This window comes from Mustela erminea, chromosome 11 (genome assembly GCF_009829155.1).
Source record: "Mustela erminea isolate mMusErm1 chromosome 11, mMusErm1.Pri, whole genome shotgun sequence".
In the NCBI taxonomy this organism is placed as follows: Eukaryota; Metazoa; Chordata; class Mammalia; order Carnivora; family Mustelidae; genus Mustela; species Mustela erminea.
The window spans coordinates 52,644,928-52,667,616 of NC_045624.1; the positions used below are offsets into that span (position 1 = coordinate 52,644,928).

At 41.6% G+C, this 22,689-nt stretch overlaps 1 protein-coding gene across 4 annotated transcripts in view; it reads left to right on the top strand.

Annotated features, from left to right (window-relative positions):
• The window catches only part of RAPGEF5 (Rap guanine nucleotide exchange factor 5), a 223,322-nt gene that overhangs the window by 30,149 nt on the left and 170,484 nt on the right, over window positions 1-22,689 (top strand). For 3 of the 4 annotated variants that reach the window (XM_032304896.1, XM_032304897.1, XM_032304898.1), the window contains exons 2-5: window positions 8,475-8,525; window positions 10,645-10,751; window positions 16,062-16,183; window positions 17,631-17,799. In XM_032304896.1, coding sequence (XP_032160787.1) covers window positions 8,475-8,525; window positions 10,645-10,751; window positions 16,062-16,183; window positions 17,631-17,799 — 449 coding nt within the window. Of the gene's footprint in view, window positions 1-6,070; window positions 6,103-8,474; window positions 8,526-10,644; window positions 10,752-16,061; window positions 16,184-17,630; window positions 17,800-22,689 lie in introns of those variants that run through there. The other variant, XM_032304899.1, reaches the window with a different exon arrangement.

Sequence of the window (22,689 nt, forward strand, 5' to 3'; positions counted from 1 at the left end):
TATCTTTAAGTTTTAAAATGAACAAAATTAATTCAGTGTATAGAAATACACTATGTATATACTCTTGCTGCATACTGGACCACTTAAAACAGAATTGAGAAATAAGGGAAAAGAAGGGTGGTAGTCTCTCTCTCTCTCTGTCAAATAAATAAATAAATAAAATCTTAAAAAAAAAAAAAAAAGAAGTAGGGTGGGATGTACCTGGGTGGCTCAGTTGGTTAAAGGTCCGCCTTCAGCTCAGGTCATGACCCCAGGGTCATGAGATCGAGTCCTGGCTCAGGCTTCCTGCTCAGCTGGGAGCCTGCTTCTCCCTCTCTTGCTCCCCCTGTTTGTGCTCTTTCTCTCTCTCTGTCCAATAAATAAATAAAATCTTAAAAAAAAAAGAAAAGAAAGTAAAGGATGGGTGGTGATGATATGGCAGAGACGGCAATGGGTTTCATAGACTTTGAGGTGGTAATATCACGTTTGCCACTGGCCTGAGAGTCTGGAACGTCAGGTTCTGTGACAAGGGGGAAGGTCACCACTGGGTAGTCATCCCCTGCTATACACCAAAGGGCCTTGATTTACAGAAGGGACCAGCGAACACTGGGGGGTCGCCAGCTGGCTGAGGAGATACAGCACACACGTACAATGGAGGCAGGAGGCACTGCATCCTTGTGGCAGATGAAGATGCTGGAGTGTTTGGGGGAAGATTAGTCATGGGAGGCTCAGGGCGGAATGGGGCTTCATGCAGCATTTGCGTGGATCTCAGGAAGAGCAGCGTGTGGAAATGTAGAGAAATGCAGGGAGCAGAGATCACAGCCAGGGCTTGGGCACAGAGAGGAGAATGTGTACAGTTTGCGTGGTTAAAAAATCGCAGTCTGCCTGGCTAGAGCAGAGCCCTTGTAGGACAGAAGCGTGGCAGGGTGTCATTGAGGGTATCATCCACTGGGCAAACCATGAGCAATCGGCGAGAGGAAACTGAAATTTTTAAGTAGCTATTTTAATTAGAAACAACAACAATAAGACAACAAACTAAGGTGCTATGTAAGGAGATGTTTTAGGGAGATAAATCTGATTTGTGCTAGAGGTCAGAGTGCACAGGGAGGCAAGTCGGGTCATTCTCTTGCAGCTTGAGAGAATGTTATGGTAGGGGTCATGCAGCTTTTAGCAAAGAAAGGGATGGTTTATTTTGAAATAATATTTGAACATTTTTTGAAACTTTATTTGTGGGGCGGAAAGAGGCCATTACTTTTTCTTTTTTAAACTTTTCCTTTTGAAATAAATTTCAGATTCACAAGTTTCACAAAGAGTACAAAGAGTCCTCTTAAAACCTTCATCCAGCTTTCCCAAATGTTAACATTTTAGGTAACCACAGTGCACTTGACAAGAACAGCATTCAGAGTCAATTAACTCAAATACAGACCTCATTCAGAGTTTGCCCATTGTCCCACCAAGGTCCTTATCCTAGTCCAGAATCACACATGGGCTTTTGTTTTGTTTCCTTATGTCCCCTCCAACCTGGGAGAGCCCCCTCAGTATTTTGTGGTCTTTCAAAGCCTTGGCAATTTTTGCAGAGTTAAAGGCTTATTTATATTGAAGAATACCCCTCGATTTGCAGTCGTCTGTTTTCTCATTGAATTCAGGTACCCTGTTTTACAAAAATGCCATAAAAGTGCCTTCTTCATTGTATCCTTTCAGTGGGCAAATGATGTCAACATGTTTCATGGTTGGTGATCATTTTTGTCAGTTAATTAGGGTGAGGTCCACTGTGCTCCACTGAAAAGTGACTCTTTTCTCCTCCAAACATATTGACTTGAGAGAAGCCACTTTGACACTGCGCAGATAGTCCGATTATCACCCTTGTGTCCACTAATTTTGGCATCCGCTGATTGCTTTCTTTTTTGTCTGCAGTATTGAGTACGGTGGTATTTGCCTAATGGTGATCTTGTTTTCCTCCTCTTCTTGAATTTAGTAATTGGAATTCGGTAGGGAAGAGCTGTCCCCACTCCTCCAGCCTGCTTGGCCCAACATTTATTTATTCAATCATTTATATCAGAATGGACTCATGGGTATTTATTCTGTGGGTTATAATGCACAGTTACTACCTTCTATCCCACAATGTGGGATGTAATAACTGTGGATTATTTTGCTGCTCAAAGATCTCAGCAGGAACATCTTCATGTTGGTCAGTGTTTTGGAAAGTGTTCATCTTGGAGTCCAGGTGTGACTGGGTAGGTTGATAATAATACAAGTAGGGAATCCAGTGAGTGGAGGTGAGTAAGCTTGCTAATTTAACGTTCTAAAATCTTTGGTGACTTGATTCCTAAATTTTAAAGGCTTTTCTGTGATTGCGTTAACCAGAAAACCCTGCCGTGTTAGGCAGAACTATTCTCTTGCTTGTAAATGCAGCAAGAAGAAAGATTTTCCCAAGAATCGAATAAAAATCAAGTCGATAACGTGTTGGGGTTTGTTTCTGTTGTACCTATTGTGTATATTTTCCCAGAAGCTGCTGCTTCTTGCTGATTTATTTTCCTAGGCAGGTAAGATTTTGAAATATTTATAAGTATTCCTAGAACCCACTTCACTTTTCTACTTCAGCTGTTAAGTGAGGCAAACATGTTTATACTAGAAGAGAGTCCTTTCCTAATGGGAAGTAAAAATTAAGTTTAATGCTGCGGATGTCATTAAGAGGGTATGCCTTTTGAGAAGGTATATAGCGTCTTTCTTTTCTGCAGACATGAAAGTACCTTGGCTTAGGGCTGTGTCTGGGATGGGGTAAAAATAAGACACATAACACAAACAGGGACAAGGTGGGATTTCCAGAAACACTGGCCCTTTGTTTTATACAAGCCAGACTTAGAAGCTCAGCCACAGATCCCAATGCTTTCGGTCAAAGGACTTGTACCTCTACGAGGTTCTGAACTCAGCCGGGCCTGCGAAGGAGGCAGTTTGAAGAGTATTCCGGGTCTCATAGCTGAGAAGTTCAGACTGCCGGTTCCCAGTGATGATTGTTCAGTGGTCACACATTAGAACCACCTGGGGAGCTGGGCAGAAACCACCCAGGTCCCACTCCCAGAGGTTCTAATTCTGTGCTCTGGGGGTCGGATATGAGCTCCTGTTGAGTTCTCTCTTCAGCTGGCTTTCAGATGGCTTTAATCTACATCCAGGGGCTGAGAATCACTGGAGCTTTTGCTGTTTGTGACTTCCGAATGCAGTGAGATACACTCGTTTGTCATGTCATTCTCAAATCATCACAATCTGTAAATGACACCTGTAGAGTAATCACTACAGATGGGCTTGGGTTGCAAACTCAGGTAAATTTCTTAACCTCTTGAAGTCTAGTTCTGCCAGCTGTGAAATAAAATAAATAATAGTGCCTACCTCAAAGTTTTTCACAGATTAAGTGGTATATGTTGCATGTAAAATACTTCGCACAATCTGTAGCACAGAGTGGAAACCCTGCTAATGATTGACAGCGGGCCGCCTATTAAAGCAGACTCGTGGCTTTGGTGAAGCAGTCCCTTTTGTTTCAGTCCTGGCTCTGTAACTTTCCAGCTCAGCGGCTTGAAGTCATTTTTCCCCTTCCCCCTTCCTTCCTTCCTTTTTTAGAGAGAGAAGGGGGAGAGTTGGGACAGAGGGAGAGAACAAATTCTCAACAGATTCCAAGATGCAGGGCTTGATTTCACAACCCCAAGACCATGCCATGAGTCAAAATTAAGAGTCTGACGCTTAACTGCATGACCCAGGGGCCCCGTTGAAGGAAATATCTTAGTTTCTCTTTTCCTCAGGCCTCTTGTCTGTAAAAATGTGAATAGTTGGGTGCAGTTACTATTACGGGAAAGTGCTAAAGACCAAGGAGGTGCTTAGTAAACATTTCTGCCACTTTCCATGTCATCCCATGTTTCTTTTTTTTCTTTTTTTTTTTTTTTTAAGATTTTATTTATTTATCTGACAGAGAGAGATCACAAGTAGGCAGAGAGGCAGGCAGAGAGAGAGAGAGAGAGGGGAGGAAGCAGGCTCCCTGCTGAGCAGAGAGCCCGATGCGGGACTCGATCCCAGGACCCTGAGATCATGACCTGAGCCGAAGGCAGCGGCTTAACCCACTGAGCCACCCAGGCGCCCCTTATCCCATGTTTCTTAACACTTCACGGGCAATTTTGAGAACATGATTGATGTTGGTGTGGCAAGGCTGTGCTGAGAAGGTGTTATCACAAATGACCTTTGTGGTGGTGACTGACTGGTGGGAGCACACCCCTTGGGGCCCCTAGGCCATGGTGGTGGGCCTGAGAGCTTGCAGGAGGGTGATGGCACCCTGCCCCATGCTTCCCTTTCAGCAGTTGGCTCTGGCTTGCGTCATGCCTGACTTGTGATCCTGTGGAATTCTCAAGCCCACGTACTGGCTGGGGTTGGGTCCCTTTTACCTTGATCAAGCTCTGATTGAGCTAGAAGTGTATCCTGGGGCTTAAAAAGGACTCATAGACTTAGAACTCTACTGGGCAGCCTGCTCAGTCACAACCCTTATTGTTGGAGTTGGTAGTCATCTCTTTACAATAGGGGCCTTCTGGTAACTTCGGAAGCTTTCTGGTTTCCTGGGTTTGTGAGAGAAGCAAATGCACTGATTCCACTGTGATGTCTTCATCTTCTACATGATGGCCCAGAATAGGGAAAGGACAGTGGCTGCAGGTGACAGAGAGTCTTGTCAGTAACTGAATTCTCAAGGCATCAATACATTTGGTAGTTCTTGCTGGTTCCTCTTTGAAATGGAGCAGGTCATACATTTGCAGGGATTGAAATGATTCGGTCTTTCTCCTTCTTCTCTCCCCTTAGCTGCTTAGGTATTAGTTCAATCTAAGGAGAGTATTAAGGCATGTCCTTTAAGAGCTAGTAAGAAATGTGCCATAAGTCTATCATACAATATAGTAAGATACTCTCACTGACTCGGGAATGAGTTCTGTGCTTGGTTCAGACCCAGCATCTTGGACCATTATAATTTAACTTCAGTGGACACCTAACTTAAAAAAATTAAGGTAACTAACCAGTTACCCTTTGAGTTATGCCATTATTTGTTTCTGGAAATTTGTGAATATCAAAGGGTTGCAGTTTTCTAATACATGTTTAATATATGAAAAATATTTGCCTGGAATCATTTAGGGATTCCTTTTCCATGGTTCACTAAAACAGAAAGGAGAAGAAATAAATTTGAATTAAAATCTAATTTCATTTGTATTGTTACAAGTCTTCTCTCTATGGTAGAAATAATGTCTTTCACGAAAGTATCATTGCATGTAGCCAAAGTAATTCTAAGAAGCTGGAAATAAAGGGGAAAAAACCCATCATTTCACATCATTGTATTATGAGATATTACAGTGAGAGTCATTTAAAGGAGGACACTGTATCACTGGAAACAGCCATCCAAGATTATAGAGTAAACTGATAGGAAATGAGGATCAAGTAAAAGAATTCATGGGTTTAAAGTGTTCTTTAGATCCTCTATGTTTATGGGGTGCCTGGGTGGCTCAGTGGGTTAAAGCCTCTGCCTTCAGCTCTGGTCATGATCCCAGGGTTCTGGGATTGAGCCCCGCATCCCCCACCTCCCTCTCTGCCTGCTTCTCCTCCGCTTACTTGTGATCTCTGTCAAACAGATCCTTTATGTTCTGGTAAACGGATTTAGATTAGGAACAGCATCACGTACTTGTGTATGTTTCTGAAAGTGCCCACAGTGCCTGGCCAGGAGCTCAGTAGGTGCTTTGTAAATGAGAAATGAATGTAAATTTGTTGCTACCAGACAGATTAGATGAAGCCTTAGCATGCTCAGAGGAGAAATAAAACCAGGAGATTCAAAGAAGGAATGCAAACAGCTGATGACATATTAGGAAAGAATATCAAAACAGAAAGGGTGCATTTTTAAGGGTGTTCTTGTGATAGATGCTTTCAGGTAAATGCAGGAGAGCAGTCGGTGAAGTGATTCAGAGCAGTGATTCTCAGATTCTTTTAAGTTGGCCCACTATGTTCCCCTGGAGCCCAGCTGAGTTTGAGAGCCGCTGTCCTAGAGCGTTAATGAAACAGAGCCCTCCTGGGACCAGTTAGGAGAGCGCTTCACAGGAGTTTCTGACAACAAATGTAGGTATTGTGTTCTGGAAAAGGCCGTTCTTGTTGTGTTGCTCCTGTCGATTCCCTGTGGGCTGGTAGCTTATCTGTTATCTAGTCAGCATGGAAGAATCTCATGGCTTTATTTACTCACCTTACCAATCTTTTGAAACCAGCTATCCATGGGGAAGTTTCTGTGAAGTAGAATTGTGTGAGTGTAACACTAGTGTGGAGACGGCCAGATTTAGGTTGGCAGCCGAAAGAAAGGAAATGGTTTGCTTTCTTTTTGAATGTGCCTCTACCTGGTTCTTGAGAACTTGTTTCTACCTAAAAGCTTTCTTTTCTTTCTTTCTCTCTCTCTTTTTTTTTTAACTAAATCATGTGAAGTAGTTGCTTTTGTGAGCCGATTCAGGCAATTAGATGAGTAATAAAGACTGTCAGTTCTGGCCTGCCTTATTGACTTTTAAAAGTCTCTCTATTTAGGGGGAGAAAAATCACTTATGATGATTCATCCTCGAATGATAAAGCTAGTGCATATGCAAATTTTAAATTGTTTGGTATTTCAATAAGTGAATATATTACATAGGCTCAGACGACAGAAGGCCTGAGAAGGGCTGATTGGGAGTGTGTATAATACCACACCAGAAGGGGTGGGTGGGTGTTTTATTTTAATACATGGGAATTAAAAATGGCCTGTCTACCTTTGTAAATTTAATTTTCTTTTAAGCCTTTGCACATCTTTAGCAGAGTGAACCAATTGGCATCTCTGGAAAGAGTTTGTATATTTCTTTCAGTTTAATTAAGATAAGTAACGGGGAGGGGGTGGGCATGTGGCGTGGAGAGGATGCAGAATAGGAATTGTGCCTTAGACTAAGGTTTGGTTGAAGGTTCAGATGCTGAGAGGTGATGACTGGCAGGCTATGTTTTGTAATTCAGCCAATGATTTTGAGAAGTGGAGGCGGCAGACTAAAAACGATGGGATCTCAAAAGACAGCAAGCCTTGGAATAGAGTTGTAAAGAGCTTTTAAACATAGGTTGGGAGCTCAATAAATGTTAGTTTCTCTTTTCTGTTTTCCAAAGCACAATGGGAAATGATACTAGTTTTCTATTGTGCTTAAGCATATGCAGGTGATGGTGCTGCCTACTGGATCGTTAGGTACGAAAAATGAGCCACTACAATTCAAATCATTCAGTAACCACTTACTAAATTGATACAGAGATGTACATATCTATAAACAAGTAACCATTTCTTTGCAAGGTTATGTGCTCTATGCTGTAAGAGCAAAGCAGTGTAAACTGTCAGCACCCACTCCAGGAGCTTGTGGAGATAGTTGGGGCAAATGCACACGTAGAATGCCAGCCAGCCATGCAGAGCATCTGGGAGCTGCCGTGATTGTATGGAATAACAGAGCTGCCAGGAGGGCCAAACCCCAGTGACCCGGGCAGGTGGGAGGAGCTTCACCTAGGAGCGAACTGCACTAAACCTGGACTTCGAAGTCTGGTGTGGCTCAGGGAAGCGTCAGGGAAGATGGAGGGCTCTCCAGTGTGGAGAGTGGTGAGAGCAGAGGCAGGTGGGAGTGCCAAGCTCTTCTGATGAGGAGGTTTGTCCTGTAGGAAGTTGGAGGGAGAATACTGAAACCTGTTGGAAGCAGCCCGTGGTGGTCGGACGGACTCCCTAAGCAGTAAGAGACCCACTGTAAAGCAGGGGACCTATGTTCAGTTTTGAGGTTTGCGGGATGGCCTGAGGGGAGCGTGACCAGAGGTCCAGGAAATCCATGGAGAGGCTGAAGCAGTGGTGTAGATGTACAGTGATGGGAGTCTGTGTTAGGTGGGGAACGAGATGAAAAGGAGAAACAGAATCAAACCACTCAGAGAATAAAATCCCAACTATGAAAACCTCCATCTTTTCGTGGCCCTCCTTAAAGTTGTATCCTTTTGGTTGGGAGCTGTTTATTTATTTATTTATTTAAAAGATTTTATAGCTAGAGATAGAGACCAGAAGTGGGCAGAGAGGCAGACAGGGAGAGAGAGAAGGGGAAGCAGGCTCCTGGGAGCAGAGAGCCCGATGCAGGGCTTGATCCCAGGACCCTGGGATCATGACCTGAGCCTGACCTGAGCCGAAGGCAGAGGCTTTAACCCACTGAGCCACCCAGGCACCCCATGGAAGCTGTTTAAACAGAATAACCTGTCCCGTTGCAATGAATGGTGACCAGATGCTTGCACTGAATGAGAATAAGGACATGAATCCTTTATAGCCCATGACTTGAGACTGAAGCACACTTTTCTTTTTTTTTTTTTTTTTTGGTTTGGACGACTGCTGGACCCGCCGCATTGTAGACATTGACCCTGCTGGTACAAAGATTTGTTTAGTTCTAATTTTTCCCCTCTTCTTTCTTTCAAAATAGACTCTATCCAGAAGAATTTCCAATCCATACCTTGAACACACGCCTTCCCAGGTACGATCTTTTCTCTCACTGCATTTTGTGAAACGGATTTATGAATCCTGATGTAGAATTCTCTAGTTACAGCTCTTCCCTTTCGTCCTGGGCATGCTGTCTCCCACGCTGTCTCCTTCACCTGGGGATAACACAGCTGAAGTTTTTTGAAATGCTCTGATAATTGTGTCATGGTACGAGATGTTCACCAGATAGGAAAAAACTATTTTTCAAACTTCCAAGCCCTTATATGAGTGTGTTATCAATATGGCAGAGTTAAATATATATTTTTCCAATTTGCTGTATTAATAGAAATGCTGCATTTTTAAAAGAGTGAATATTCTAAAAACTTGGTATAACAGGGACTTAATTGTAGTTATCTATTAGTAGAGTATTTCTAGGTTTGTTGAAAAAAGATGGGGAGCCTTCACTGTATTTAAAAATCATTTGACAAAGAGTTCCTTTTTTTCTTTTCTTTCTTTTTTTCTTTTCTTTTTTTTAAAGAGTAACAGGAGGCTGTGAGCACTGTGAGGTCTGAAACTTCTTGGCCTTGTTCACTACTGTATCCCCAGCATCTCAGTGGGGTCTGAGAGCCACTCATTAGATGTTTTGTTTTTGTTTTGTTTTGTTTCTTTTTGTTTTTAAAGATTTTATTTATTTATTTGACAGACAGAGGTCACAAGTAGGCAGAGAGGCAGGCAGAGAGAGAAGGGGAAGCAGGCTTCCGGCTGAGCAGAGAGCCTGATGCGGGGCTTGATCCCAGGACCCCGAGATCATGACCTGAGCCGAAGGCAGAGGCTTTAACCCACTGAACCACCCCGGCGCCCTCACTAGATGGTTTTTGAAAGACTGAGTGAATGAGCATTGATACCTTGTCAGGACCTGTCAAGGGTGAGCTGACTTGACCCTCCTTTAGGGTAGTAATTTTTCTTTTCTTCCAAATTTTTATTTAAATTCTAGTTACTTAACATACAGTGTAATACTGATTTCAGGAGTAGAATTTAGGGATTCATCATTCACATAGAGCACCCAGTGCTCGTCATGCCAGGCGGCTTCTTAATGCCCATCACCCATTCAGCCCATCCCTCACCCTAGAGTAGTTCTTTCTGTCAGCTGACTTGTTGCTGTTTTTGTTTTGTTTTGCTTTATATACAGTTACAACATGTTAAAAAAATCATTTCCTGCCCTTCACACTTTCTCATCAGGTTGTGTTTAGGAAGTGACACTAGGAATATTAGGAAGTGTAAGGATAGGGTTGAAATGTTCCTTGTCAAGTCATAGTCAATATACTATTAGTTGGTTTGCTTCAAGAGAAGATATAAAATATTTTATAGGTGCAAAGTAGTGTAGCTGCAGAAAGAGTTCACCAGGAAATAAGTAAACAGATGTCATGTACATTCCCAGTATATACTAATTTTCACGAGCATCAAGACAGTTCATTTTTACTTAGCTTTCTTTGTTTGTGAAACAGCATTGCACTGTGGAGGAACGTGCCACATACAAAGAAAGGAGGTAATATATAAAGTAGGACGTGGACCTCTCTGGATCCTTCATCCCCTAAGAATCAGAGATGCGTATGGGTGAATTAGGATGAAAAAGGAAGTTAAGTAAAATTTTTATCTGCTAGGTGGAATCATGAAGTAGATGAAACCAGGGTGCTTGGAATTAACAATGAGCTCTGCAGCAGAGGGAAGCTTAAAAGCAAAGCAGACAGCAGCCTATCACATCGTGTCACAGTGTGAGATGTTCACTCGTTAGGAAAACGTATTTTCCCATCTTCCAAGACTTTGACATGAATGCATTATCAATATGGCACAGTAATATGTAGTATAAATATGCTTCAGTTTGCTATGTTGATAGAAACCCTATTTAAAAAAAACATTTCATTCTGGAAACTTGGTATAAAAATTATTTATAGTTAAAGCATTTTATTTGGAAAATAGTTACTGTCATGTAAGCGCGCAAGTGGACCAATAACAAAAATAAAATGGGTAGTAGTTGGTCTGTAACTACGTAGGCTAAAGTGTTGTTAAACTTAGGGATGTGGGCATGATTTTTTTTTTTTTTAATAGTGTGCTATTGGCAGCTTACAAATTGTCATATTATTGTAAATTTATGGAGAATGTCTTTTTTCATTTAGATTTATGGAGAGAATTCTTCTTGTGCAGGAAGAGCATTGAGGAATATTATTATCGTTCAGGCAGCTGACCTGATAAAGGACAGAGTGAACCTCAAGGGATTTTACAGGTAACACAGTTTTCTAATGCCTTGTCAAAAATTCTCCTTGAATAATAAAAGAAAAATGTGCTGAAATCATAACCTTGATCACAGAGAGCTGGGCTTATCACTACTGGGAGGATTTGTTTGTTTGAAGTGTCTATTTGGGGTACTGATGGTGATTTTTCTCTTTAGACAGTAGACTCCTGGTTCTCAAGTCAAGGTATGGGCTCTCCAGGTGCAAGTGGGTGGGTTCCTGAGAGAGTCTGTTTTGCTTCCTCTGAAATGTGATGTTTTATAATATTTGTACTGGGCATGTGCTGCTTTGGGACATCAATAAGCATAGGTCCCTTCCTCAAGGACCTTATCAAGGCTCTTTGAGGACTCTTGGGATATTGAATGGGAGAAGGAATTCTGCTCTAACTTGCCAGGTGAGGATGAGCCCCTCCTTGGGCGCTGCAAGGAAAGGGTAGGGCAGGTGGCAAAGGGTTAGTATTTCTCCACCTTGGCTTGTGAATAAGGACAGGGGTATGAAAGTAGATGGATGGGCTAATGCCCAGTTTTAAAGTACAGCCAGACTAAGAGAATAGTCACTTAGAAAGTTGAGGACATGTTTTCAATTCATTGAGCCATTTAAAGAAAAAACAAAAGTGAATTATGAACTTTTTATTTTATCAACTCAAGGTACTAAACCATACCAAAAAATACCAAAACTACATTATAAAAATAAAACAAAAAGAAAAAAATTTATTACCATTTTTTCTTACAGAAATGAGACTGCAATATACCGTAAAGAATAGGAAGAGTACTCAGAATAAATGACACCCCCCCCAAAAAAGGAAAGGGGCACTTGGGTAGCACAGTCGGTTAAGCACCTGACTCTCGGTTTCAGCTCAGGTCATGAGCTCCGGGTCATGAGATAGAGCCCTGCCTCAGGCTAAATGCTCAGAGTGGAGTCTGCTTGAGACCATCTTTCCCTCTGCCCCTTCCCCCCAAATAAATAAATAAATCTTAAAAATGGTAGGAAAGATTCTCAGAATAAGGACATTTCATTAAGTTAACTAACTTTAACTTTATCACAAACTCATTGTAATATTCCTGTTTTTTCCCTTTGTCACAGTTTGGGAAAAATTTCATCATGGCCTGGATTTGGGGTATAGTGATTCCCAACCTTTTTGAGTAAGAAGACCTCCTTTTTATTGAGACATGACTTAAAATGCACAGTTCTTGAGGGTACAGCTTGAAGAATTTTTTAATTATTATATACATCTATGTAACTATTATCCATACCCTAGGTAATTCCTTAATGTTTCTTTTCTCATCACTGTCCCATGCTACCAACTACTATCTAAGCAGACTCTTGGCAGAATCTGAGGTACCAGTGAGCAAGGGAGGGAGGGGAGGCTGGGAGAACTACAGTGAATTAATACTTTAAAATCCCATGCTAAATTTTTAAAAAGATTTTACTTATTTATTTGAGAGAGAGACATACAGAGCACAAAAGCGGAGTGGGAAGGCCAGAGGGAGAAGCTGACTCTGATCAAGGAGCCCTGTACGGGACTTGATCCCAGGACTCTGGGATCATGACCTGAGCTGAAGGCAGATGCTCCACCGACTGAGCCGCCCATGTGACCGAATATCCCACATTAAATTAACCACATTAGTATACATACAGGTTTTGAAAAATATGACCAAGGTTAGACATGATCTATTCTGTTGAGAAAGCATGTTTTTGTATATACGGACTCATGAACCTCTTGAAAAAAGCTTACCTCCTACCTTCCAACCCTCTGTAAGCAATTCATAGCCCGAGGTCTAAGAACCTTCAATTTAGAGTCCGGGCCAAGTAGACATGACAGGTGAGAACAGCAGTTGCACTCATGGCTGGACCACTTCACATAGAGCCTTTTGAATTTTTTTTTTTTTAATACTTGATATCAATTTTAAACGTATCTAATTATTTTTCATTTTTAAAAAATAAAAACTGATTGAATAAAGCTTTGGGTCTGAACATGAGCTGGCTCCTGCGATTCTTTTTAGCTACCACCCAAGTCTCTGTGTAAGACCTGTCATTGCTCTCAGTGCTCTACGTGGTCTCCATGGATAGAGATTGAAAAAAGCATTGGGAGATGTACGTTAATGAGGTTCATGGAAAAGAACCATCTATCCAAGTTAGAACAGATTTAGGGTTCGGTGGGAGTTGAATGGGGAGAGAGCATGTGCTGTGCTATTTCAGAGTCCCCGTGGTTGGGCCAGAACTTCCTGTCCTTCACAATATAAAGACTGATTAGTGCCTGGGGTCTAAAGACAGTGCCAATGTGATTGCCTAGGACGAGTTGTTTTCCTTTGTCTGGTAGTAAATTGAGGTGAAGTGGTCCCCATGTGCTACATGAGAATTACTTTCAAAACTTTGAGATGTTTTCTTTTCCTTTTGCGCTCTAGAAAAAAATCATACTGGTTTCTGAGACTTCAAGTAAGTCTCTAAATACCGTCACCCCATTTACATTTGAGATTAGGGTTCTTTCTGTCTGCAGTACCATGAATGAATTGCTAAAAATGTAACTAGAGACAGAAGGAGACCAGAAACTGGAGCTGAAATCATGTTTAGTGTTATGTTGTAGCAGTCACTTAGCCTGGTAGCTGATCACCTCCGTATCCTAGTTAGTGTTACTGCCTCATAGTGCAGCTGCAGTTAGATCTACATGTACTCAAACGGTTTCTGGATCCGCTACAACACTGAAAATACCCTGGGAGGTAGAACTGGGTGTTGAGATCGCTCCCTTCCATCTATCCCTTTTCTTCCTCCTTGCTCTCCCCTGAGTCCTGTAAGCTTTAGGTATGGTAGCTGCATTCTTGCAGCCAGCAAGTCAGGAGAGGAGTGCAGTGCAGGGGCCCCTAACCTCATGTTGTCTGCTTTGGTGATATTAATCATAGTGTTGCTCTCTGTTCCTAATGGGGCTTTCCCTCATGCAGATGGGTTGTTGAAGGAGATTTGAAACACAACTTAAGAAAGTTGGGGGTGGAGAAGGGGATCCCGAGCACTTGAAACATAGCTTGCTGGCTGGGGTGGGGAGCTCCAATGAGCTGTTATTGTCATGGCAGTGTTCTGGTGATATGTTTCAGTGTGTGGACTCAGCTCTGCTCCCCAAGACAGAGTGAGCCCTTCCCAGTGAGAAGCTAGAGCTGGCGGACTGGGGCTTTGTAGTCACCAGGGTCATCTGGGCCCCATTCAGCCACACTGCGTAAGAATCTACACAGTAACCGAATCCCCCAGGTGCTCCTAAACACAATTTTGAGGAGCCCCAGTCTAGGACACTTCTTCTCCATCGCCTGTGAGCAAGGCAAACATACTCACCCATCTAGCCATCTTTTGCAGTTTGGTTTGTTTAGTAAATGTTTGGTTGTGTCCTGTTCTGGGTGGTCAGACGCTGAGAGCAGGTTGAGGACTGACTGGATTGTTCTTAGAATAGGGATTATGATGATACAGTGTTTTAATCCATAGGATAAAAGTGTTTTACAGGCTCAAAGATGCTGGCTAATTGACAGAGGTGTTGAGGAATTAATTAACACTTTGAGCCTTTAACATGAAAGGTGTCTTATAGAATTAGAAGTTAATATTGACTGTTTTGTCTGATTGCCTAGTTTATTGTGATCTGTTTTCTCCTTTTTCAAGAAACATCCATTTATTTGACAGTTAATCTTTCTAATGACTTAACACTAACCTGCAACTAAATGTGTCTGGTATTGCCCTAATTGCCTTAGAGTATCTTTCAAATAGTGACACTCCCCTCCGCCCCCCCAAAAAAGGATGCTTTACCTAAAGCTGGAATATTTGTTCAAATACCTCAGCAGAGGGGTGCCTGGCTGGCCCAGTCCGTAAAGCATGCGGCTCTTGATCTTGGGGTTGTGAGTTCAAGCCCCACGTTGGGCATTAAAAACAAAAACAAACAGACCCAAAACCACAAAACAAATATCTCAGCACAAAAGTTTATTTTTCCTTTTACCCCTGAAAATGTAGGGCCTCATGGCATTTCTTGACATTGTTGGTTACTGTGTGATTTCTAGGTATTGATGGCTATGGCCAGTCACAAAAAATAAGCAGTATTTTTTCTGTTTTAGGAATAAAATAAATGTTGATGTGTTTTGGTCCTTAAATACCAAATACTGAATAAAGACAACCATTTACATGATGCATCTTTGAAAAAAATAAATGGTGACATTTTCATAAGGGAGAATGATTTTCAGTGAAATTTCTGCAAATGAAAACTGTATTTCAGCAAGTTGTCTTCTTTTGGGTTTTCAGCTGAGGCTGATAAAGATGAAAAAGTAGGCATGAAAATACTGCTTGTAATGCCCAGATTGGGGCGTGCTTCGAATATAGCTGTGTATTTTAAGACAGATTACAGGGAATATTTTTGTATGTGTGGTTAGTGGAATCCATCAGACACATCTGAGTTTGTAGGTTTATGAGTTTACGACTTAGGCTGCTTAGCTAGATTGCTTAGATGATATTAAAAAGAATGGTTGTGGTGGTGCCTGGGTGGCTCAGTGGGTTAAGCCTTTGCCTTCGGCTCAGGTCATGATCTCAGTGTCCTGGGATTGAGCCCCGCATTGGGCTCTCTGCTCCCCCCGACCCCCGCCCCGCCACCTGCTTCTCTGCCTACTTGTGATCTCTCTCTCTCTGCCAAATAAATAAATAAAATCTTTTTTTTTTTTTAAATAATGGTCATATTTATTGTTCTTTGAGACAAATTTTAAGATTTAATGTGTTTGGAGAGTAGCAAACAAAATTCTTTACCGCTCACTGTGGTCCTGACTTTGTGTAATCTTCTTGGAGTTACTTTGTTCTCAAAAAGGCTAGATAAAAATCTATAAAGAGTTGAACAAAAGTTTATCACCATCACCTTGAGGTACTTGTCTTACCAAGAAGAAGCATTATCTTTATATAAAGGATCACTACATTTATTCCTTCATTTGTTCAACTACATGTTTTGAGAATTTGCTTTGTGCCTGGAATGTTCTCACTGTTGAGGTTTAGCAGTGAGTTATGTCTGTAATCCCTGATATCCTGAAAATGATTCTGAAGTGACGGAAGCCAATATTACTCTTTCAGAAAGATGTACAATTACTACATGGTAGGTGATTTGAAGTAAAAGCACAAGAAAGTGTGATTCTAAGTTTTCTTACGGAAATGATAGTTGAGCTGAAATTGGAAAGATGAGTAAGAGTTGCCTGTTCATTTATTATTGAGTCCCTTGGAAAGGATAATATTAAATATCAATTCTTGGGCAAATGAGTGGCAATAATGTCTTACTATGAATGGTTTTCCTTTTGTTCTAGGAGGAGCTGTGTTGGGTCAGAGCTGGTAGACTGGCTTCTGGAACACTGTCCTTTTGTCCAGTGCAGATCTATGGCCATAGGGGTCTGGCAGCTCCTACTGGATATGGGAATTATGTTATCAGGTCAGTATTACATGTTTTGTGAAGCATAGCAGTGTTAATTTTATTAAGCTACCAGAAGAAAATTTACTTGATTTTCTAGAGGCTGTTACAATCTGGATGGAAATTGTTTCCACAGGTAAATATTTGCGTTCTCTCACATTTTATAAACAAAAATGACCAGTCATCTTTTGGTTGTTAATTCTCACACCTTTTGTAAAAATAAGTAGGTACTTGCTGATTCATAGACTACTATGTCTAAGCGTCTTTCCCTTACCTTCTCCTCTACTCAGAAGTCTGCTCACAAAAATTTTTTTTTATCAGTGACATCTTTAGTTGCTCTAAATGTCTGATTTATCTAGCTGTACTTAAAATAATTATCAGAAACTGATTTTATGAGTGGAATGTTATGCCTTTTTAATTGACTAATCATGAACAATTAGAGATATGACCTATGAAAATTAGCTGTTTAAATAGAACGCAGAATTGATGTTAACTAGCAACTAAAATAGATGGCAGATATGCTTTTCTTAGTTGAGCCCAGGGAATTAAAGGATTAGAAGTTAAGCAATTCAGAGTCTTAATTTAGCTTCATCATGCAGGTGCTAGTTGGTCACTCGGAAGTTCCTTTGTCCCCATAGATAATAAATATTGAGGGTCAGAGAGCATAGTAAGGTTTGGAAAGGCTTATCCAAGTCCCAGTGTAGTACAGATGGGGATGTGGCTATAATTTCAGTGAGTCGTTAATACCCAGCACCTGATACTCTGATTTAGAAAAGTGGTAACTACCTTTGAGGGATGTTACCAGCTTGCTCATTGAGTCTCATGTTTTGGTGAGCAAAAAAATTTGTGTCAGTATTTTTTTTAGGTTTAGTCTCCAATTCTTGATCCCTTTTAAAACAGCCTTGGTGGCGCTGACATGTTGAGCTAGATAGTTCTGTTGTAGGAGCCTGCCCTGTGCATTATAGGCTGTTCATCAGTGTCACTTTCTGTACCCGCCAGATGCCTATAACACCCTCCGGTAGTGAAAACCAAAAATGTCTCCACACATTGCTGAATGTCCCTTGGTTGTCACAGTTGCTCTTGATTGAGAGCCACGGCTTGGAAACTTGGGATAGTTTTGTATTTGTGTATCACTCCAGTAATTAAATCTGTTTGTTTGCTTTGAGACACACAGAAATTCTCCCCACTTTTTGAATCTTTACTGATTTCACCTGTCTGTGGAGCTGAAGAATCGTAAAACCCATATGAATATGCTGGCTAAAGCCTCAAGTAATAAAAATAGATTGGTCAGTAAGTCCCTTTTAATTCAGTGGGATTGTGAGCATGAATGGACTTAGACGATGTAATTATAGTCCTACGCCTTGATTCTCCCTAATAATTAGCAGGGCTTTTAATTTATTATTTGGTTTATGACTCTCTAAATAATAGACTTTTAAAAACAGATCTTTCCCTTTTTTGTTTCCAACAGTGGACCAGAATTTATACTTTCAAGATACCTATGTTTTCTACCAGTTTTCTTCTGATGAATGTAGCTACTTGTACTGTGAATTTGAAAGGGAAGAAGAATGGCAGAATGGTGTCAAGCTTTTACTGCAACTTGTACCTCTCATTCCAGCTAGAGCTGGCATCTGTGAACTGTAAGTAGATGCTCTTTTGTTCTGATATAAAATTATTCTCAACTTAGAGAACACTTCCTGTTTCTGGGACTGTGCTCTGCTGTTTAAGGTCACCATCTCCTTTAAGAGATAGCTGTCCCGTTCCCATTTCTCAGATGCAAGTTCAGAAAGGTAAAAGAAATGACTGGAGAAAGGTAAAAGAAATGACTGGAAATTAAATCCAGCTAAAAAAATGACTGAAGTGGTATTCGAATCCCAGAAGCGGATGCCTGGCCAGCTGTGCTATTCTCTATCTACTTTAATCATCACTGTATGAGCAGTAATCTAAATTAGAGGTAAAGATGATTTGGCTTAGGTTGAAATAAAATAATAACTGACATATTATCTGCTCTCCACATCGTGACTTTCCTAAGAAAGAGAGCTTTCAGTGAACAGACCTTTCTGAAAATAAGTGAGAAGCAACATTTGGCAAATTAAAACACGTGAATCACAATCACATGAAGATAGTGAATCACTATATGAATAAAATGAATTAAAATTCATTAGAGAAGCCTTGGGCACAGAGCTTGAGTCATGATATGGTGCTGTTGACACGTCTTTGTCTTTCCACGGAATTCATGATAAGCTTATTTTGGAATAGTAAATTTCAGGTTAAAACTTTCCATCAATAATTTTTCCATATTCAGTTTTCCAAATATGTTCCCATACTGTTGACTCTCAGGTCTGTGAAATCAGCAGGGCAAGTGGTGTCATTTTTATCTCATGGGTAGGAAAGTGGGTTCCAGGGGAAACACCTACAATCATCACAAAGATCAGTTACTCTTAAAAACAAAACAAAACAAAAACCACAAAACTGGATAGTTAACCCAGGCTTTTAGAAAAGAAATAAGTGTTAGGATAGTAATGAGACACTGAGCTAATAGGTTTGATTGTAGAAACATATCTTATGTCAGGAACTATGCTAACTGCTTTGTATTATTTCATCTTCAGTTGAATCCTAGAAGTTAGGACTATTGTCACTATTTTTAAGTGAGGAAAGTGAGGCACAGAGGTCAGGTGGCCTGTCCAAGGTCACACGAGTGGTGAGTGGCATATTAGGGTTTGTATCCATGCCCATGTGATCTAACACCCACTCTTCTAACACCTGCCAGAGTGTGTTTGTTCCAGGAGTTATAGGGGTCATTCCAGCTTCCCCTTCTAAGACACTATAAACAGAAGCTATAAAAATGTTAGACTCTGAAATGGTTATGACTTGACCAGCACCACTGCACATAGAGGACCTTGGAATGGTAAGGCAAAATTCAAATGTAATTCTTCATTCAACTGTCTAAGCACAGAAGATGTTCTTCAGTGTAAGATGCTTTTAACAGAGGTCAGAATTTCCTGAGAAAAGTCAAGGAGCGTTTTAATAAACTTTAATAAGCTTTCCGAGGAGCGTGTGCTTTGGAAGCTAGAGATGACTGTGACTCGCTTTGATGCCGTGGGACTGGCCTTCTCTAGCAGCTCTCCTTCACCAGTTCCCATCCCGCTTGCAAGAAGGAGGAGGGGCCAGCCCCCTGGGTGCACGCGGCTCACCAGGGGCGTGAGGGCAGCTGAAATGAGCTTGCAGGCAGTCCTCATGATTTCGCTCCACGGCTTTCTCCCTGACTCGGGCAGCGGATTGGAATGCTACTGGGGGAGATGACCTTGTTACAGGGAAACCCGGAGTCCCCTCTAGAATCTAAAAATTACTTTCAAAATTCAGTTCCTAATATTAGTTCCAGATTACCTGCAGTCATTTGTCACACGTATCACTGAGCACCAGCGTCACACCTCTGGAGTTGAGAATCACTCTTGCCTTGTTTATTGGCAGGTTTTTTATTGGTGGTGGTGTGAACATGCACATTGGCAGTGGTCATTCCTCTGGGGCAGTTGTCACTGGGGAGCTATAGATCCATCTGTTCCTTCTTATAACTACTAACTATAAACAGGTAAAGTTAATGATCCACAGTGAGTCTCTAATGGCAGGAGATAGGTGTATACACATGTATAACATATGTGTATATAATACACAAATATATAGTTTTTTTCCTATGCTACAGTTAAGCAAACCTCTAAGCTAGGGTAAAATTTTTGGCTAAATTTTGGAAAGCCAAGGTTGAGGTTATCCAGACTTGGAAGAAATTATGGTCAGAGAAAAGGTGCCTAGGGACACTGTCCTCTTCCAGCTGTGATGGCTCAGCCTTCCTGAGGCTCGATGCATGTGATTCCTGTCGTAACTTCTGCTCTCATCTGGTGATCCCCAATCATTCTAACCCCCATCTCACCCCGCTTATTCCCTCCTGCTCCTGCGGTGCTCTGCTCCTTCTAGGACCCCTTTCCTTATCTAGTCAAATTCTACCCACCCCTCAAGGGGGAGCCCAAGTCCTACTTTGACTACAAAACTTACACAACGTCTCCAGTTCCTGTCTGTTCGACTTTCAGAAACTAATGGCGCTTGCTGTTTGCTTCTGAAAATTTTCCATTCTTCTGTGTCATTAGTCCTGTGTTACTCATTCTGCTCTCTTAATCCGTTTTTATCCATTCTACTGAAATGGCCTCTCAGGTCCTCTTGATTCATTAACTTGCATCATCCATTCACGAGCTGAAAATCCTGTCCTGTGGTCCTTTTGAAATTTGAAGGCTATTAAGGTCTGTATATGTGGTTCTGCATTAGGTCCCTTTAATTTGTTATCTTCTAAATCTCTGCAAAATTATGTGAGGAAACCACTTAACGTCTCTCTGTAAACACAATTCTGTACAAATGTATCCTTTTAAAGTAGATTTTTTTTTTTTTTTTTTCATTTAGGAAAGAAGGCTTAAAGGAGGATGGCAAATGGATCTATTGCAGGTTTCTGGGCTAATTTGAGGGGGGAAAATCCCGTTCTATACCAAATAACTTTTACATCCAAACTGAGTAGATAATTTCAACGGAGTGTTGAGAGTACCGTCTCTGGGAGAAAAAATAGCAGTCATGGTATTTTATTCAAACTGAAAGCCAAATCAAGTCCTCCAGAATGGACTTTTTTCTAGCTCTTTTTTAAATTGTTGTTTTTTTTGTTTTTTGTTTTTGTTTTAAATTTTGTGGTGGGTGGGGTGGGGGGGTGTTGTTGTTTAGAAATGCTGAAGTAAGAGCATAGGGAAAGACAGCCTAATCTTACCTTCAGGACTAGTGAGAAATTGGAGGACTTACTCTGTGAGGAAGCTTGGCTGTTTCACTTTAACCACCCTTACAGCAGCTGCCAGCTTACCAGGGAGCAGTAGGGCTCTGGAGGACTGAGTCTATGAACCTCAAATACACGAAACTGTATTCTCCAATTACAGGGCAGTTTCCATTTAAGCTGTTATTTAAGGAGTTCTAGAGGATTGCTCAAAGATAACTCATGCTACACCCAGACATGTAAAGAAAAATGTCATGTCTTCATTTTTCCTCTCAGCAATCTATTATTGTCCACGTGAACCTCCATCTTGCTAGGTAGCCAGAAAGAAGGGACAGAAGCCCATAATTGTAATTTAATCCAGTTAAGTTATTCTAATAAGGTAAAAGGCTGTGGAGCATATTGTGGTAGAAAGGTTCAGTCTGTGCCCACTCCCTGTTCCTCAGGAAGACAGTCTCTGGTATGTGGTGAGTGGTATTGATCTCTTAAGCCTGGTAGAGAAGGCTCTCCTGTCAGGGTGGGCCCTTTCCCATCCCCACTGATTTTGCCTAGTGGATGGGCAGTTCCTTCTCTAATGATCCCTGAGGTATAACTGGGGTGTTCTGTTGTCATCTGCTGTGGAGCCTGAGGCTGGTACAAGTTGGGTTTGTCCATCCTGGCCGGACCAGTGTCTGTTCTTCCTGCCTGGCTGGTGGGACTTCCTGTGTGCCTGCTGGTGTTGCGGGTGCTCCTGAGGGTCTGGCAGTGATTTCCACAGAGAGTACATTCAGCCCTCTGACCTCTGTTCAAACAGCTCCCTCTCATGGCATCCCAGCCTGTCTTCCTGATTCTAACTATTGAAAAAACAAAAACATGTTTATTGTTGTTATTCTTATTTAGCAGGGTGCTTAGTTAAATGGTATCTTAACCTCAGTCCAGCAGGTTAATGTGAGTTTATTAGCGGGTCCCCTGAGTGGCTCAGTCAGTTGAATGTCTGACTCTTGATTTCAGCCCAGGTCACGATCTCAGGGTTGTGAGATGGAGCCCTGCGTTGCGCTCTGCCGTGGGCGAGGATCCCACTTGGGATTCTCTCTCTCCCTGCCCCTCCCCTCTACCCCCGACCCTCAAACCCCTTTCCCTCTCTTAAAAAGAAAAAAGAAAAAGATGACTTTCATAGCATTCATTATTCCATGCTCTAGGCAGAGACGCAAAAGGATACTTGAGGTAGATGGCACAGGGTGCCAGGCCTGCAGCTTGGAAGAGCGGCGGCATGTCTGGGCAGCATGAGGTAGGTCGCCACAGTTGCCGCAGGGAGTCACAGCGAGAGGAACTCAGGTTTTGAGAAGAGTGGGGAGCACGTCTCAGATGGAGCCCCCATAGGGAACACAAGCATTATCTTTCGATTGAAGAAAGAAAATGACCTACCTGTGTGTCGTCGGTTCTGAAAGAAGTAAAATACAGTTTGTTACTTGAATTCACAGTAACGTTTTTGTCATATGTTTGCTTAATCAACATGTACAGAGTTCATGGTTCTGTGATCCATTTCTACATAAAAGGTGTCTCCCTACTTAAAAAATGGGGAAGAATTGGCTTTGTCACTTGGCCTAAACTGGCCTGGAAGTGACAAGAGTAATAAAATCAATCGTAGCAGTAATGATGAACACTTCTTAAAATAGTTTGAAGTTCCAGATGAAAGAGCTGTGGCAAGGTGGGCTGCAGTGATGTGAAATGAAGGCAGAAGGTGAACTTGGAAGTG